A 17893-nucleotide genomic window follows, 5' to 3' on the forward strand; every position below is an offset into this window, starting at 1 on the left:
AAAAATGTATAGGAAATGTAAAGTTATATAAAATTTACAAGGCCACTGAATTGAAATTTTTATGTTTATTAACCACAAATAAAATGATGTGTAATAACATGAATACAATAACATGAATTTTATGAGTACACTAGACACAAAAATAATTGTGTAACATGGACCTCGTCTGACTGAGGTTTCTGTCAGTTCTACAGAAATTTATCAACCACATGATGAAATTCTTTGTGTTTTGATAACATCGATTATATGTCAAATTATGTGGGAATATCTAGTATACGTAACACAAGTTATGTTTAAGTTGTTAAATGTATATATTGTTTTTCAAAGGACAGGATTTGTGTTTAGAACCAAAAATCTATTTTGTTAAGTGTACAAACATTTATTCAATATAAATTCTGCTATTATACAACTCATTTTAAAAACACCTTGCACTCAATAAAAAATTAAAATGTTAGGTATCATGAACACATCTTTCTATTGTTCATACAAACTCCCACGTTGTTTCTACCTTCTCATTGCTAATCCGTAATACATGATTATGTAAGAAAATATCTGGACATTAGGGTCTAAAGTGTATCTTTTTTATTTAGCAAACTGTAGAATCCAACATGACACTGCACTGATTTAAGGGCCACAATCACAGCTATAACAGCTTAACATCTTCTCAACAAAACAGCATCATTTCAACATATTTGCAAGTACTTTTCTTACACTACTTTTGTAGTTTACAGATAATGTTTGGTGGTTTCAGTTTTACTCCATCCACATTTAGCAGGATTTCTAAATGAACTCGAAATTATAGGTCAAGCCTTTAGAGTACTCAGGCTGGAGGACATATAGCCATACAAAAACAGGAGTACATCAGGCTAGCAATCAGTCTAGTGAAAGACAACCTGATCCTGGAGGAAGACCTTGACTTCACAGGGATGGAATGGCACCATGCTTATATCTTTACTGTCAGCAGTGATTGATGCTATGGTAGGACCTTGGTCTGCACCCTCCTGGAAAATATGCCCCAAAATTTACAATTACAACTTTGATTAAATTACACACACACATACACACACACACACACACACACACACACACACACACACCTCAGTACTATAAATGAATACATTATTTAGCATTACCACAAAGTTACAGCCAATTCAGGATTAGAAGGGAACCAAACATCACATATCATGCAAACTCCTCATAGACCAGTGGTAGTTGACCAGGACAATCACAATCCAGTTTAATGACACTACAGTATCATATTAATATATCATATTAATACATTTTAATGGTCAGAACATTATCATTATTATTATCATCATCATCCATCTTAGGTTAATTGAACTAGTCTAACTTGCAGGTATGATCACTCAATTATGACCGGACCAAAATAGTAATGTGACACACACAGTTGAAAGACAATAAAAAAGGTGTAATATTTACAATATATAGGCCTACAGCTCATCCTAACTTTAAATACAGTGTTCTCGACATACTTTATTGGGCGGGCCACCCAGGTATATTGACAGCTGCCAAAGTATATTGGACGACACATTTTAGCATTTTGCAAAGCAACACAGAGATGTAAACTGGTGTCACTTCACACACATCGCGGGTGAGTGACTTTAAACGATGTACTACTGGAGAAGGTCAGCAGAGCAGAGACTCATACAGGGCGAGAGAAGAGGTGGGGCAAGCAGGTGTATTTGCAGTGAGAGACCGGAGGTGTAGGTGTGTATGTGAGTGTGGGGGAAAGAGAAGTGAAGAGAAATGGAGCAGATTCAAGTAATGAGGAAACACTAAAATAAGGTGGAGAATTAACTAGAATTGAAATAGTTAAATAATGTATAGTATACACATATAGTCTACAAGCTCTCGCATTTTGCACCATATTTACACCATATTTCTACACAATCATGGACAATACTTTAAGTATGAATGTAGCATTTCATAACAAGACCCTGTAAGAATAATGACCCCAGGGTTACTTCTGCATTTACCAGGGGTACGAGGAAAGCTTGCTATTTGAAAAATAGAAATGATTATTTATTTGAAAGACTATATATATACACAAATTAAGGCAGCTGTAACACCAGTACTATACCTGTTGCAATTATGTAAAAGTGCATGAAAACTAACCCCGGACTCACACAGGCGGCGTGTGCGCTGCGTTTAGCCTGCCCCACATTGTTGACTGATCACAGCACTCCGTCAAAAATAGACCGGCTGCCTATTAATCGCGCAGCGGAGCAGAGAGCCGCTTCTGGGACGCGCTGCTGCACTCCTAGTGTGAGTACAAGCACTGACTACAGTGGCACCGATAAGGTACGGCAGCCGTAATGCAGCGCACACGCCGCCTGTGTGAGTCCGGGGTAAGTCTAATGAGGTAGCTAAAAGTAATCATTGGTCATCACCTTCAGTCAAAGTGGTGGTATGATTCCTTCCCAAACTAACCTTAAAGGGATTGTTTGCAATTTTTAGAAATGGGGCTGTATGAGGTGCTTATCCACAGTCACAGTGAGTTGCGTGAGGAGGCTAGTTGTTTAGAGATGCACCGATCAATTGGCTGGGGACTGGAATAGGCCGGTTTTCAGCTTAAGAGGCCATGACCGGTGACCGGGTCCGAGCAGCATCAAATATCCGATTTTCTGGCGGTCACATTTAAAGGTACACACAGTCTAAGGGTGTTTTACACACACAGTGGCACAGACAGTAACTGGCTATTGTCACAGCCTCACATGCTAAAACATGTTAGAAGACACAATGCTCGCAATTTACACGTTCAGAGAATCACACAGGAAGAGACGCTATCTTGTTTTGGGTTAGAAGGCGAGGACACGGAAAGGACCAGGTAAAGCAACAGTGAACACACCTGTTGGTGCTGATGTCATTTAGTACCACGTCTTACATTTGGTCTTGATTTGTAATTAACAACTTTAGTGAAGCACCGATTGCATTTTCCCTGGCTGATTCAGATTTTTTGTCAGAGTGTCTGACCTGCCAATTTTGGCCGCAGTTAGGGCAAGCAGAAGGCCTATTTTTTGTAAATATTACACCATAAACATATTCTGAAGGAGCTTTATTGCCAAGTAGTGTTTTACACATACAAGGAATTTGCTTTGGTGTTAAGGTGCTATACACAGACAGACATACAGCTGACATAAATAGATGTAGAAATATATAAATATGTAATAAACAGATGCAAGTTATATAAGAATAACAGAAGAATAGAGAAAAATAATACAACTGACAATATAAAAATAAATAAAAAAATAGTAAAAATAAAAATAACAATGGAACAACAATTTACAATTAACAACAAATATGTGCAATGTGCCAGGTTTGTGCATGATATGACATGAAGTGATATTTACATGACCGCAGCCTCCTGCCAGAGGGGAGAGTCTGAAACAGTTTGTGACCGGGATGGGAGGCGTCAGCTGCAATCTTTCCTGCTCGCCTCAGAGTCCTCGAGGTGTACAGGTCCTGAAGTGATGGAAGATTGCAGCCAATCACCTTCTCTGCACAGCGAATGATACGCTGCAGCCTGCCCTTGTCCCTGGCAGTGGCAGCAGCGTACCAGATGGTGATGGAGGAGGTGAGGATGGACTCAATGATGGCGGTGTAGAAGTGCACCATCATTGTCTTTGGCAGGCTGAATTCTTCAGCTGCCGCAGGAAGTCCATCCTCTGCTGGGCCTTCTTGGTGAGGGAAGTGATGTTCAGCTCCCACTTGAGGTCCTGGGAGATGATGGTGCCCAGGAAGCGGAAGGAGTCCACAGCGGCGACGGAGGAGTCACTCAGGATGATGGGGGAGGGTGGGGCTGGGCTCTTCCTTAAGTCCACGACCATCTCCGCGGTCTTCAGAGCGTTGAGCTCCAGACTGTTCTGGCTGCACCAGGTCACCAGATGGTCCATCTCCCACCTGTAGGCGGACTCATCCCCACCTAAGATGAGCCCAATGAGGGTGGTGTCGTCCGCAAACTTCAGGAGCTTGACAGACTGGTGACTGGAGGTGCAGCTGTTGGTGTACAGGGAGAAGAGAAGAGGGGAAAGAACGCAGCCTTGAGGTGAATCGGTGCTGATGGCCCTGGAATCAGAGACATGTTTTCCCAGCTTCACGTGCTGCTTCCTGTCTGTCAGGAAGTCAGTGATCCACCTGCAGGTGGAGTCAGGCACGCTCAGCTGGGAGAGCTTGTCCTGCAACAGGGCCGGGATGATGGTGTTGAAAGCAGAGCTGAAGTCCACAAACAGGATCCTGGCGTAGGTTCCTGGGGAGTCCAGGTACTGGAGGATGTAATGAAGGGCCATGTTTACTGCATCATCTACAGACCTGTTGGCTCTGTAGGCGAACTGCAGGGGGTCCAGGAGTGGGTCTGTGATGGATTTAAGGTGGGACAACACAAGGCGCTCAAAAGACTTCATTAGCACAGAGGTCAGGGCGACGGGTCTGTAGAGTTTCAAAGCGATAGTAAAACTGGTTCAGCTCGTGGGCAAGGCGTGAGTCGTTCATGGAGTGGGGATTCTGGTTTGTAGCTGGTGATCTGTCTGAATCCTCTCCAGATAGAAGCAAAGTCATTCCTTGAGAACTGGTTTTGTAGTCTCTCTGCATACAGCTGTTTAGCATCTCGCACCGCCTTGCTAAACCTGTTCTTCGACTCCTTAAACCTGGCTCGGTCCCCATTCCTAAATGTCTCCTCCTTTTCCAACCTCAGCTGTCTGAGCTTAGCTGTAAACCAGGGTTTGTCATTGTTAAAACTCACCCTGGTGCGTGTTGGAATGCAGCTGTCCTCACAGAAGCTGATGTAGGACATCACAGCCTCTATAAACTCATCCAGATTGTTGGTAGCAGTCCTGAAAACATCCCAGTCAATGCAGTCCAAGCATTCCTGAAGATCCTCTACAGCTTCACTAGTCCATTTCTTTGATGTCCTTACTACAGGTTTACAGAGTTTTCATTTCTGTCTGTAAGTAGAAATCAGGTGGACCATGACATGATCAGAGTGTCCCAGTGGAGCGGAAATAAATCCGCTGGAGTTGTTACCCTGATGTTCATGAGCTCTTCTCTGGTGAAAGTGCTCCGGGAATCACAAACCCGAAAACTGAGTTAACACACAAAAACAAAACAAAACAAAACAGAGCACACCTAACTCCGAGGCAGCTATAGACAGCGCCATCTTGAATGAAAAAAAAAATTGTCTTCCAACTGTGTGTGTCTCGTGACTATTTTGGTCCAGTCATTACTGAGTGATCATGGCTGCAAGTTAGACTACTTTAATTAATAACCCAAGGTGGATGATAATATTACTAATAATAATAATAATGCCCCCCCACCCCCAAAGCAAAACAAAACCTTGGAGAAAAAAAAATGTTATGAGCTGAACTGCAGATCAAAATGGAGGTCTGAACCGAAAGATTTGGAGAATCATTACACCCTAATCAATTCGATATAAAATGAGTTCAGTTAGAGAATCGTACAGCAGTGGGGTGCAGATTCAAGAGACAGTTTTTATGTCATCTTAGTTCTGATAATGAATTAGTTAATATTGACGCTTAATAAACCAACCGCTGATCATCCCTTTAATCGTCGATAGCCAATCCAATCGCTAATCGGCACAAGCCTACCTGGCACACTGATATAATGCAGCTACAGCCTAATACATCCATTCAAATGTGCTTGAATCTACCCCTGTACTGATCCTTAGGATCTGTTCAGGACATTCGAATAATTTACCTGAGTTTGCTTCTTCGATGGAGAAGAGATCTTCTGGGCACTTCCGCCCAATTCTCCCTGCATCTCTCTGGCTACGGCTAGCAAACAATGCAGTATACATTTCAACTCTCAGCCGCTGGTTGTTGATGCATCAGTATTCTGCAGAAACCTGATTAAAAAAAAGTCACCTTAATCACTCCCCCATAACATCAAAAACATAGCCCACCAAAAGTAATATATCCCTCTATGTATCTCGGATGATAGCTCAGTGTTTCCCCTAGGATGGAGTTGTAGCAACTGAGTTGAGGCAAAATTTTTGTCTGAATAAACAAATAAACTAAAAAACAAACTTGTACCATGACAAATATGTAATTTCACATCACATTGGGCCATTATTTTCACCATATCTCTGAACAAATAGTTGGAAAAGCTAGAGCAGATAATAAATAACCAACACCCAAAGATCAGTATGCTGTGGAGGAACTACAACCAGTAGATTTGGGGAAAGTATTTTGGTTGGTTCTGATGCTCCACAGTGATTTTACATTTATGGCACAGCATGTTTTGGGCATCACCCCTAAAACCCTGTTAATATGACCTCAGAATAGATACGATTGTTCTTGTTTGCCTTTTGTGTCTTCATTTTACAGCTTTTGACATTTATCTGTATAGACAATATAAAAATAGGCAACATGAGAAATCACCTCCCTTCTTAGGTGCATTTTATTTGCACATTAAAATCCAAAAAGAAACGTCTCCTCCAAAGCATCACTAATTTGCTTTGTTAACCTCAGCTCCTCCGGTCACCAGCATCCTTTCTTTTCCTAACAACCACTTTTTCAGACTGAAAACTGAAAAATAATTTTAGATGAATCAGTCTGTAGGACAGAGCTGTAGGCTACACCAGTTTACTCTAAGTCTGTAACTGATGTTCTCAACATCGTACAAGTAGGCAGTAATGAAATACAGCTACCAGTTACTTTCTATAAATTGAGCTAATGTTAAGTTACAAAAACGCAGCCTACTGTATAATGTTAAGTTCTCTGCTCAGTTGCACAGTCTGAAGGGGAGGGGAGGTGTAAGTTATGGCAAACCGGCTTCACTTTTCCAGCAGGTGGGGAAACAACAAACAGACTTTTCTTGGTCTTGATAAGCTACCACACCATAACCGACACATACATTTACTGCCAGAATGTTTTCCTCCGATTGCGTTCACCGTCACTTTCTGCCGCTCAGATAATCAAACACTCACTACTACTACTGAACTACTGATTCAGGAGCGGCGGTGCATATAGGGGAAACACTGTAGCTAATTACAACACACCATGTGACAAAAATGTGAGAAAACACATTATGAACAGTACAACAATTAACAATCAAATCGACCTAATTCCATAGCTCTAAATACTGTATGTGCGCTTTATGTGAGTTAACGTTACCTGGTGTTCCCGGAAAAGAGCTGGCCATCTTTCCTGAAAATACAGCACAGAATAATGTTCTATTTAACACAGGCTCCGCCCTCTACTACAGGCACTTGCCCACTGAAATTTGATCGTGCATGTAGCCGACCAATAGGACGGTGCTACCGATACGTGCGTGACGTATAAATAGCGGTGTTCCTACTGCCTCAGCATCCTTTTTTCTTAGCTGCCACAATCCCCTGTCTGGTGTTCAAGACGCCATTGTTTTACATGTGCTGCTGTTTTTTGAGTAAAACATGTTAATTACATTCCTCAAAGTTAAAAGTTAACTTCTCTCATCAAAGAGCTAACTCCTGGGGTGAGGCTAAGGGTTCGCCCTGCGGTCTTGTGTTCACGAAGCCACTGTTCTAACATGTGCTGCTTGTGTACACTGTGCGGTGACGTGTCATCCACAGTCACAGCGGCTGTGGTGCGTTCAAGGCCCAGTCGTACTTTTGCAACCTTTTCGAAAACGGCCCATGGTGCGTTCAAGGACACCACGGCTTTTTCCACTGCAGTCCTTGGAAAAAGTCTAAGCCTTATTAAGGGTGACAGAGGGACAGAGGCTGATGCACACCACCAGACCTCCTCCCTCCGTTATGTGTTCAGCATGCAATTATTTGTGTTTCATGTGCTGCTTGTGTACACACAAAATGCTGTGAATGTTCAACTGATTAAATACAGTACATTCCTAAAGAGCATTCTCCTCCCCACCGAACCCCCTCCATCTTCGGCTCGGTGCGTAACGCGCTTCAGTCTCCACAAAACTGCACGTTCACCGATGCTAAGCTTTGATCCGACCTACGGCCCAAACTGCTCTCCTTGCTAAGCTTGAGAGAGACAAACCACTGGGACAAAAGCCCATGTCCCACGTCGGTCTCCTGGTGGCATCCGAGCGAGACGGTAGTAGGACCTGGGCTTCCTCCTTGCTAGCTGGCTGTCCGGCCTGCGCAACGGGTCGTCTACATTGCCTGGCAGCCGAATGAAGGGCTGCTGCCATGACGGTGACACAATGCAGCAATGCGTGCGCTCACGACAGTGACAGTGTGTGTATGTTTCTAAAACACACAACCGCATTGTCAACATATGCTCAACCAAACCAGTGCATCGTTCAGCTGACTAGCTGTGACGGCATGAGTCGAGCTAATGCCAATCTAGTTCAGATATAGCTGGAGAGACGCAACCAGACAACACGTCTCTTCCAGTGGTGCGGCCTGTGGCACTTTATCACAGTGAACAGCGGCTCATTCTCCCAGCAGCAGCTCGCTGCAGTGGAGAGGAGGATGCCCTGTCCTGACTCGGCTTCACTCGGCAGCTGTGTTGATATTGACGACTGACGACGCGCTCACGGTGACACTGTTGCACGTTGGGCCGTCATTGGAGCAGCGAGCTGTGGTGCGTTCAAGGACACCACGGATCAACAGGCCATGGTGCGTTCAGGGACACTACTACAATCGTTGCACGAGAAGGGCATGAGGGTGCTTTTCTATTCACGACCTCATGGTCATGGAGAGATTGAAGCCTTGAGTGATCTCCACACAGCCCAATTGACTTTGCACCTCAACAGCCTGGGGTTGCGATCAATTGGGAAGACAGCTGGGGATTGTGCTCAACTGCAACACTCCAAGAGCGTATCTGTTGAGACAGGCGCGTCGCTTGGTAGTCCACAGCAGGGGACAGCTGCGAAAGCGCTGTCAGTGATGCTGCTGTTGGGCCTCAGGGCAGTAGTCCATCAGGTGGTCCCTCTGGGCTTGCTGCACAGGCGACGGCTACAATGTTGGTTTGCCAGCCTGCATCTGGACCTCAAGAGGCAAAGGTGATGCATGGTGCTATCTCTCGAACAGCCCTGCGCCTTGCTCTCACCTCTGCTAAGAAGGTGAGTGAGCTGTGTGCCAGTCAGTTCACCCCAGCTGCATGCTGCATCAGGTCCAGGACAATAAATCTGGATGCTTTCTACCCCCCCTACCCCACTTAGGGTGCAGGGGGGTGAGAGTGCATCTATTGTCCATGTGTGCTATGCTAACGTCCTATGTAGAGCACACCGCCCCCATTCGATGCACTGGTCAGCTGTTTGTCTGTTTCAGTGATAGTGCAGTCAGTAAAACCCTGTCCAAGAAGAGCCTGGCCAGCTGGCTTTGTGAGTGAATCTCCCAAGCCTGGATACGGGCGGGAACAGACCTACCCTTAGCGGTGCGTGCACATTCCACTTGGAAGTGTGGAAGTGTCTAAGACCCTTTTTCAGTGGGGTGTGTGTCGAAGAGATTTGCACAATGGCATCTTGGCTTTTACTGTGCCCGTTTGTGCATTTCTCTCTCTTGAATATGTCGGGCTCCTTCTCGGGATCCTGCTCGCAAGTGCGACCTAGGATCTGAAAAATGAGGATCTGGTGACTACTGGGTGTAGAGGGAGAACATACACTGGCAGTGCCTGACGTTCCAGTGCGGAATCAGGGCAGTTCAGGTGTTAATGGTCAGGCCACGCCCCTATCGGTCCAGCGACCTTCTTAGGGGTGTCCCACCACTCTGTCACTAGGTGATGTGGTGGTCGGGGCTTTGGCCGGCCTGTGGCCAACCGGGTTGGTGTGGTGGACTTTGGCTTGTCGCGGCTAGGGTGGACAGTCATCAGGCTCCACCCACTGTACTCATAGAGTCCAGTGAGATAGAATTAAGGTTACGATATGGTAACCCTAGTTCTATAAGCACAGGCCGTCTGCTGAAGAGGCAGTCGGATGCTGAGGCAGTAGGGACCAATGTGGTCTACGTATGAACAGTGAAATCTCAGTTGTTGTTTTTTGCATATTCACAAATGTAATAAAAAGTTTTATTAATTTGAAAGTGGGTTTTCAGACAGCAGTCAGTTTACCCAAAAGTCTACCATTCTTTCACATCCATAAGTGATGCTCGGCCATGTAATTTCCCTTAACTCATTTAACTGCGAAGCTAACTTCAGTGTCCTGTCCTCTCTGCATGTTAGCTTCACAACAGCAACTGTAGCAACAGTTTGCTAACCCACAACACACATGTAACAACACATGCTCGACATTAGTCACGTTTGGCAGAACGTCAAACGGTTAGTTTGTTGTCAAGAAAGTAAATTTAACTATACAGAGTAATGCATTTAAAACAGAATTAATGTAACTTTACCTTTTCAGCACGCAGCAGCCTCCAGTGTAATCCACAGTGGTTGACTCGACCCGAAATCTCAACTGACACTAACGACTGTGTTCTGCTGCTTCTGATTGGCTGGCAGCAGTGGCTCATGTTCTCGTCATTATCCTCCTCGTTACCTATTGGTTGCCGCCTGAAACTTAAAGTTTACAATAATGTGCGGCCTTCCTCACAATAATAACGTATTTCCATATATTAAATACATAAACAAGTAACATTATGTTGCATGCCTTACATAATAAATTACATGGACTTTTATTGCATTGTATTATGTTTTGGTAGTTGAAGAGTTACTTGTCTCAGTATGTTTTTATCCACTTTTTTCTTAATGCTTACCACACTATTTGTTTCTATAAAGTGGATAATTTTAAATGTAGTCTTTTTACAGAAAATACCACCTCATATGCACACCTCACCTATTCCTGTAGGCCAGTCCAATAGTATGTCCATTCTACTGTATTTATCTGTTGGATTTAATGTCAGTTCTCATCTCATCCTCATCAACAGCACACTGTCAACCATCATTTTAATTTATAATTTTATATATATATATATATTGATATTATATATACCACCGTCTTTAATCAGGTAATCTTATTGAGGTTCATTTTTTTGCAAGAGAGATCTAAGTACAGCAGATAGAAAGAAATGCAGTCAGACATTACAAATGGATATACAGCATCAGACACAGTCACAGACATCACTAAATAGATCTGTAGATAAAAGTTTATATGATATCATCTGGTCCTATGGAGATGCTGGTGGCAAGCATTGTCTTACACGTTGCTCCAAAATCTTCCACAGGTATGAAACTGGGTTGAGATCTGGTGACTGTGAAGGCCGTAGCATTTTATTTGCATAATTTTCATCCTCACCAAACCACACAGTTAGCCCAGGTGTACCAAGCATCTGCAGTTGATGTATCTGTTTCCTTTAATTTGTCCTCATCTGTATATTTGTATGTTACTTTTTATCACAATCAACACTTGTGTTGACAGTGGCATCCCCTTTGATAAATATTCTTATTGTTTACAAACTAGCTATAATCTAGTCAACCTGACTGTTCATACCTGATTTTATTTTATGTTATGCAACTTCTATTGCATGTCTTTTTGTCCTGGTAGAGACAACCAGGTCAAATGGATATCAACTGAGGGGCCAGATATGCCAATTAATCCCTGCTATTCCTATATATTTTTCAAAAGGTCACAGAGAACCTTGCTTATAATGTTGATACTAGAGTCCAGCGTGAGAGTGGTGCTTTCACATGATTAATGAGTTATCCCCAAATTATGTTTTGCACCTGGATTGTACTGTAAAAAAATAAAGACATGGTTTACTTATCTAATGTATATACTGTATATACTGTACAAAAGAATTATTTTACCATGGCAAACGGGCTATGTTGTTTGTTGTTGTCAACAACAATAATTAAAAAAAGATTCCTTATTAACCATAAATTGCTAAAGAAGAGGGATTTACTTATTCATGTTGTATTGACGTATACATTTCAACACACATTCAGGCTTTGTTTTTACTTAAATACTTTAAGTTACACACAGAAAGGAAATGAAATTGTACACAATCTTTAAAGTGAATGTTGCTTTTACTTTTTTTAACTAAATAATGTGTTATGATAAGTTAGTAAAAACACAGAAAATCATAGTAGTTTTATGTGAAGACTGTGTGAATGTGAACACATGTTATAATGATGTGTTTTGTTACGTTAAATGAACACAAATCTTTCATTTTATTGAACAAGAAAGTGACTACTTGTCATATGAACATAAAAACATTGAGTTTTTAACTGGCATTTACCATGTGAATTATCAAAATACACATTTTGTGTGCACAGCAACAAAGTAATAGCCTTCAAACAAATATGTTTTTTTTAATGCTAATACCGAAAGTATTCATTATTGGTACTGGAACTTCCATGCTGTACAGTTTTATTTCCAATTAATCAGCTGATTATCTCACAAACATAACCAACACATATCTGTCCATGTAAGGTTAGCAAAGACATAGAGCTAGAGAACAACGTTAGAAATTACAATCCAACTACATATTATTTCTACCAGAGCAGTAAAATGTGAAGTTTAGCTATCTGATCTAAGCTTTCATGCTGTACCGTTTTATTGCCGATCAGCTGATTGTCTCATGAACATAACCGATACATTTCTAACTTACAGCTCTGGTAATAAGGTTACATGAAATTACAATCCAACTAAGGTTATATATTTCACAACATTGACAAGGGAATAAGTTACTTCTCTCTGTGATTATGGCCAGCTTCGGGCTAAAATCAATTTGCTAAAGTTGCTCTAACTTAATTACCTGTCCAGCAGAAAACAGGCAACTTCAGTGCAGCTTTGAGAACATTTGTCCTGCATGAGCTACTTCCATCTGGGAAAATCCACAATGATTCAATCCTTTATTTCTGCATCGTGTTTTCACTTATTTGACGACGAATATCCACATGCTGTCGGCTCGTGATAAATAATTGGTGTGTTCCTGCATTTGTCCAAGTTTCACTTCTCTTCTTACTTCTAATAAACCAGATGTTTACTTGTTTATTAGAAGTAAGAGTTATTTGAAGAAGAAATGTGCACTTGTTTTGAAGTAAACAGTTTCCTAACTTCAGTTCTCCTGAGGATCGGTTATTTGGATCTCCAGTCTTTGTGATCCTGGGCTGGATGATCTCTGAGCATTGCTGATTGTAGTGAGAGCTACCGGATCGTTTGTCTGTTCTAATTCCTCTCTTCTGCTTCACTATCCTTTGTTTTTTTTACAATCTCTACTCCACCTCGACCTGTTTAATTGTGGTGCAGTGCACAATTAGCATATAAATTCAGGTTTATTAAACATGCCAACAATTAGCTATTGAGTTAGCTTGTCTGTTTTTTTGTGATGTGCAATGTTCAACATTGTGAATGCGCCAGATAACAGGGTTAACAGTGGAAAACAGCAGGGACAATGTTACAGTGGTTACTTTTTTATATATGTTACTGCAAAATATTACTTCTTCAGCGCCTTTAATTTGTTTATTATTTGCCTTAGGCTGTGAACAACGCTTATTTCACTTAGCATTTTCGATCTCCCTCACAGTGCCAGGTACCTGCTTCCTTATTTCCTCTTCCCCCCTATTAAGGAGAAGCTCTAACATGTTGCATTCTTGCCAGTGTTGCATCTTGCACAATATGAGGAGAAAAAAACACTGTTGCAAGTTGTTCCTATAGACTGTAAAAAACAATTAATAATGTTTCTGGCAATTGACACTTAGCATCTCTCCAAAAAGGGGAAACGGGTCCACCCGAGTTTCATGTTTCCATCACTGCCCATCAGAGCTGAAGCCAAAAAATCGTACTAGTACTGCTGCAGAGTTATTTGACCTGGAAATCAATGCCAAATGTACCCTTTCTTACAGAAGACAAAAGCCAGATGTCTCCACTGACGAGCCCTTCCATCCCTTCCTATTTTCCCCACATCAGGAGCTCTGAGGGTGGGGAAGGCAAGAGGGCCAACAACCCTCCTCAGCCTGTGCCTGCATGAGCAGATGTTCCACTTCATTGGAGGAACAGGGAGGTGGGTGGTGGTGTCAGAGGGGGTAAATCTCCAGCCTCCTATAGTAAAACTCTATTCAATAATGTGCCTGTGTGTGTATGTATGTAGGTAGATTTCCCCATCAGTAAACACTTGAGCAGCTTTAACCGGGCAGTATCTTAACAAGCTTGGGCTCGCTCACACACACACACACACACACACACACACACACACACACACACACACACACACACACACACACACACACACACACACACACGGGATAGACATCCTCACAAATGCAGCTCTGCATGTTTGATTACCAAATATGGAGTAAGGAGAAAGAGACAGGGAGACAGCAAGTACCATGTTAGTGAATGGAACACTGACCTATTCCCAAACTGCTCTGAAAACACATGGTTAGCTGTACTGACCTGTGTGCTTTATAATCTAATTGTTGTGTAGTGGGTGGCTGCTAGAATGTGTTGTTGAGTTTGTGTGGAGCATGTAGTGACTTTGTGGATGATGTTTCACAGGCACAGGGAGCATTTAAGCTACCTATCTTGTTTTGATTTCATTTGCTACTATGTTCTCGAAAAATACAGGTAGGAGTATTGTACAGTGCTGTAAGGTGAATAATTCCAGCTGGATGTATGTTTGCCCGGCAGTATATGGTACGAGGTAGATTTATTTAGATGAAGTATCTCACTACAGTAAAGCTGTGTGTGTGGTGCAGTTGTCATCTCACCCCGAACATTTGCCGGAGGTCAGGGTCACGAAAACGGAAAGGGATGTTGGAGACATGTAACCTCTTGGGCTGCTGCTTCTCTGATGAATCAGTGGGCTGCAGATGAAGCTGCTGGGAGCTCTCCGTCTGTGCAACCTCATCTGCTTGCTGCAGGGAAACACACAGCATGCTCACATTAGCTCCTATTGTAAAATAGGTGAGACGCAAGGGGCTGGAGTTGAAAAAAATAAATCCTGTACAATAGAGGAGGAATGACAGAACAACATGGTAAAATACTGAGAATGGAGAAGATTGTGACAGTGAAAGACAAGGAAAGGAGGGCATCAAAGTGAGCTGTTTTAAACTCTGTGCTGACAAAGTGAAAAGAGTGTCTTTACTGAATTCACACAAAACACATAGAGCACCTTTAGTACAGGAAGTAGTTTACCCTTTAAGTAGAGAGGTGGAAATTAAGGGGTGGTGAATGGACAGCTGACTTTCATGCAGGAGACTAGTGTTTGCGACCCATCATAGAACGATCACCATTCTTATTATTTAGTTGCCATACCCTAACCCTACCCTAATCTTAAAAAAGTGTTCCGTTCTTGGTGTAGTTAAGGTTTGGATCTCAGGTTACGGCCCTAATAACAACACAGCCCTAGTAGTTATTTAGCTGTCACTAATGTCCTATCCCCGCCTTTTACAGTCATCACATTAAAAAAAATACAATTGCTATTTTCTACCATACTCATGTGGAGATCTTGATAAAACAGTTGTATTCTGCATCCAAGATGGCGCTGAGTATAGCAGCCTCAGTGTTAGGTGCACTTTTTTTGTTTTTGTGTTAATCCAGTTTTCGGCTGTGATTCCTGGTGCTCTTTTACCAGAGAATAGCTCATTAACATCAGGGAAACAACTCCAGCGGATTTCCATCTCTCTCGCTGTTGATTGGGCGGTGAAGCGCCGCAGGAGAGGAAAACTAGCCGGGTCACCCGTGCGCCTTCGCCATAGGGGTCTCCACACACCGCTACCGGCAATATTTCTCTCCAATGTGCGCTCACTGTGCAAAAAACTGGAGGAACTTCAGCTTCTGGTGGGGAAAAACAGAGACTTTTATTCATCTTCTGTTCTGTGCTTCATGGAGACGTGGCTGTGTGAACTGATACCGAACTCTGCGCTGCAGCTGGCAGGCTTCCAACTGTATAGAGCGGACCGTGACACAGAACTCTCTGGCAAAACAAAAGGTGGAGATATCTGTTTTTATATTAACAATGGCTGGTGTACTGACGTGACAGTGATTCAGCAGCACTGTTCTCCTAATCTGGAATTTCTTATCATGAATTGTAAACCGTTAATGAGTTTGCTTCATTCACTCTGGTCGGTGTTTACATTCCGTCCCAGGCCAATGTGCACAACGCACGGCGCATGCTGGCCGACCGGATACTGTGTGTGGAGCAGACAAACCCGGACTCCCTTGCAGCCTGCTTCAAAGCGTCCACCATCATCCCTGTCCCCAAAAAACCAAGGACCACGGGATTAAACGGCCACAGACCCGTCGCCCTGACCTCTGTGGTTATGAAGTCCTTTGAACGCCTTGTGTTGTCCCATCTAAAATCCATCACAGACCCACTCCTGGACACCCTGCAGTTTGCATACAGAGCCAACAGGTCTGTAGATGATGCAGTAAACATGGCCCTTCACTACATCCTCCAGCACTTGGACTCCCCAGGAACCTACACCAGGATCCTGTTTGTGTATTTCAGCTCTGCTTTCAACACCATCATCCCGGCCCTGCTGCAGGACAAGCTCTCTCAGCTGATCGTGCCTGACTCAGCTGGATCACAGACTTCCTGACGGACAAGAAGCAGCATGTGAAGCTGGGAAAACATGTCCCTGATTCCAGGGCCATCAGCATCGGTTCCCCTCAAGACTGCATTCTTTCCCCTCCCCAAAACCTGCATTCTATTGAAAATCCAGCAGGGGGTGAATCTTCTGGTTGCAAAAAGAAGTCCGGCTTCATTAGAAATAATGGGAAAATGACCCTACTTCTCAGCTGAATAATTACCCCAGTAAACGCTTTCCTGATGAGTTTATGGTCTCAGTCGCTAGTTTCAAGTCTTCTTCAATACAAAATGATGTTCATTTAGTAAATTATGGTCCCATTTATTTTAAAATAGACCTCAAAGCAGAGTATGTTTCAGGGCGGGATTATCTATGATTGACAAGTTGTTACCATGGCGACCTGTCAATCAGGCTAGAGCCGACTCGTAAATTTAACCAGCGCCGTTGAAAAAGCTTATTAGGAGTCAGCTGTTCACTTTCTCTGGTGAGTACATTTAGTTTTAAGACTGTTGTTCGCTAGACAAAGTTATCAGCCCTGTTAAAATGACAGTTAACGTGAGTTGCAGTTGCACTTAGCTAAGTAAGCTAGCTAGCTCCGCACATGGCCGTTAGCTCGTTACTTCCGGGCACTTCCTGGTTGCGCTCTATCGACCAAACTCGAGGGTTCAAAACGGCAGTCCACGAACCAACGGGTGATGTCACGATGACTATGTCCATTTCTTATATACAGTCAATGGTCCAACAAGGAGGACACCCCTGTGGAGACCCAGAACACACTGGAGGGATTACAGTTCCCCTCTGGCCTGGGAAGTCATCAGATCCTCTACAAAGTGCTGGGGAGAAGGATGTGTGCACTACCTTGCTTGGCCTGTTCCCATCAACCAGATGAGAGGTGGAAAATAGACGGATGGATGAGCTAGGGAAGTAATGTTATGTCATGTTGCATTATGAGTATTTCAGGGATCAATCCACCATAAGCTTGAGTCTGTACCCCACAGCACTGGGCTGTAACAATTTGTGTAAATTGCAGGTTGTGTTACATCTAGTGTCAAAAAGACTTTTTCACAGGCACATTCAGAAGACACAGCTGCAGATCAATGAAGAAAATATTCTGACAGTCACTAACAATGACTCGATTATCTGAGCCATTAGGTCCAACAAAAGTCGATTGGTTTTGGTTGGCCACAACCAAAAGCACATTGAAGCCAGTCATAATCAGCCTTTTGTCCTAACAATCTATGCTGCAAATTAGGAAAACTGTAGGTTCCCACTTCACTGTTTGCAAGATTGATTACAGCCTAAACGATGGGTATACTGTACACTGCAGTTTGTCTGGGAAAGAAAATGGCTGGCCACCTGTTAGAATCTCTCATAAAAAAGGGACAGTATCACATATCCAGGGCTGTTGCTGTAAATACTCTTTCCTGTCTAACGTTCTTGTCCAG

General features: G+C 43.0%; 1 protein-coding gene and 1 long non-coding RNA gene across 6 annotated transcripts in view; both read right to left on the reverse strand.

Annotated features, from left to right (window-relative positions):
* The window catches only part of rbfox3a (RNA binding fox-1 homolog 3a), a 330750-nt gene that overhangs the window by 126185 nt on the left and 186672 nt on the right, over window positions 1-17893 (reverse strand). For all 5 annotated transcript variants that reach the window (XM_038736119.1, XM_038736118.1, XM_038736120.1 and 2 more), the window contains exon 3: window positions 14628-14774. In XM_038736119.1, the coding sequence (XP_038592047.1) occupies window positions 14628-14774 (147 nt within the window). The remainder of the gene's footprint in view (window positions 1-14627; window positions 14775-17893) is intronic.
* LOC119916193 lies at window positions 568-5873 on the reverse strand. Its single transcript, XR_005447077.1, has 2 exons — window positions 5731-5873; window positions 568-1001 (listed from the first exon to the last, which is right to left on the reverse strand). It is a non-coding gene; the product is annotated as an uncharacterized LOC119916193 (long non-coding RNA).

This window comes from Micropterus salmoides, unplaced genomic scaffold (genome assembly GCF_014851395.1).
Source record: "Micropterus salmoides isolate LMB-PRFRI ecotype aquatic unplaced genomic scaffold, ASM1485139v1 Ms_hic_scaffold_21, whole genome shotgun sequence".
Lineage (NCBI taxonomy): Eukaryota > Metazoa > Chordata > Actinopteri > Centrarchiformes > Centrarchidae > Micropterus > Micropterus salmoides.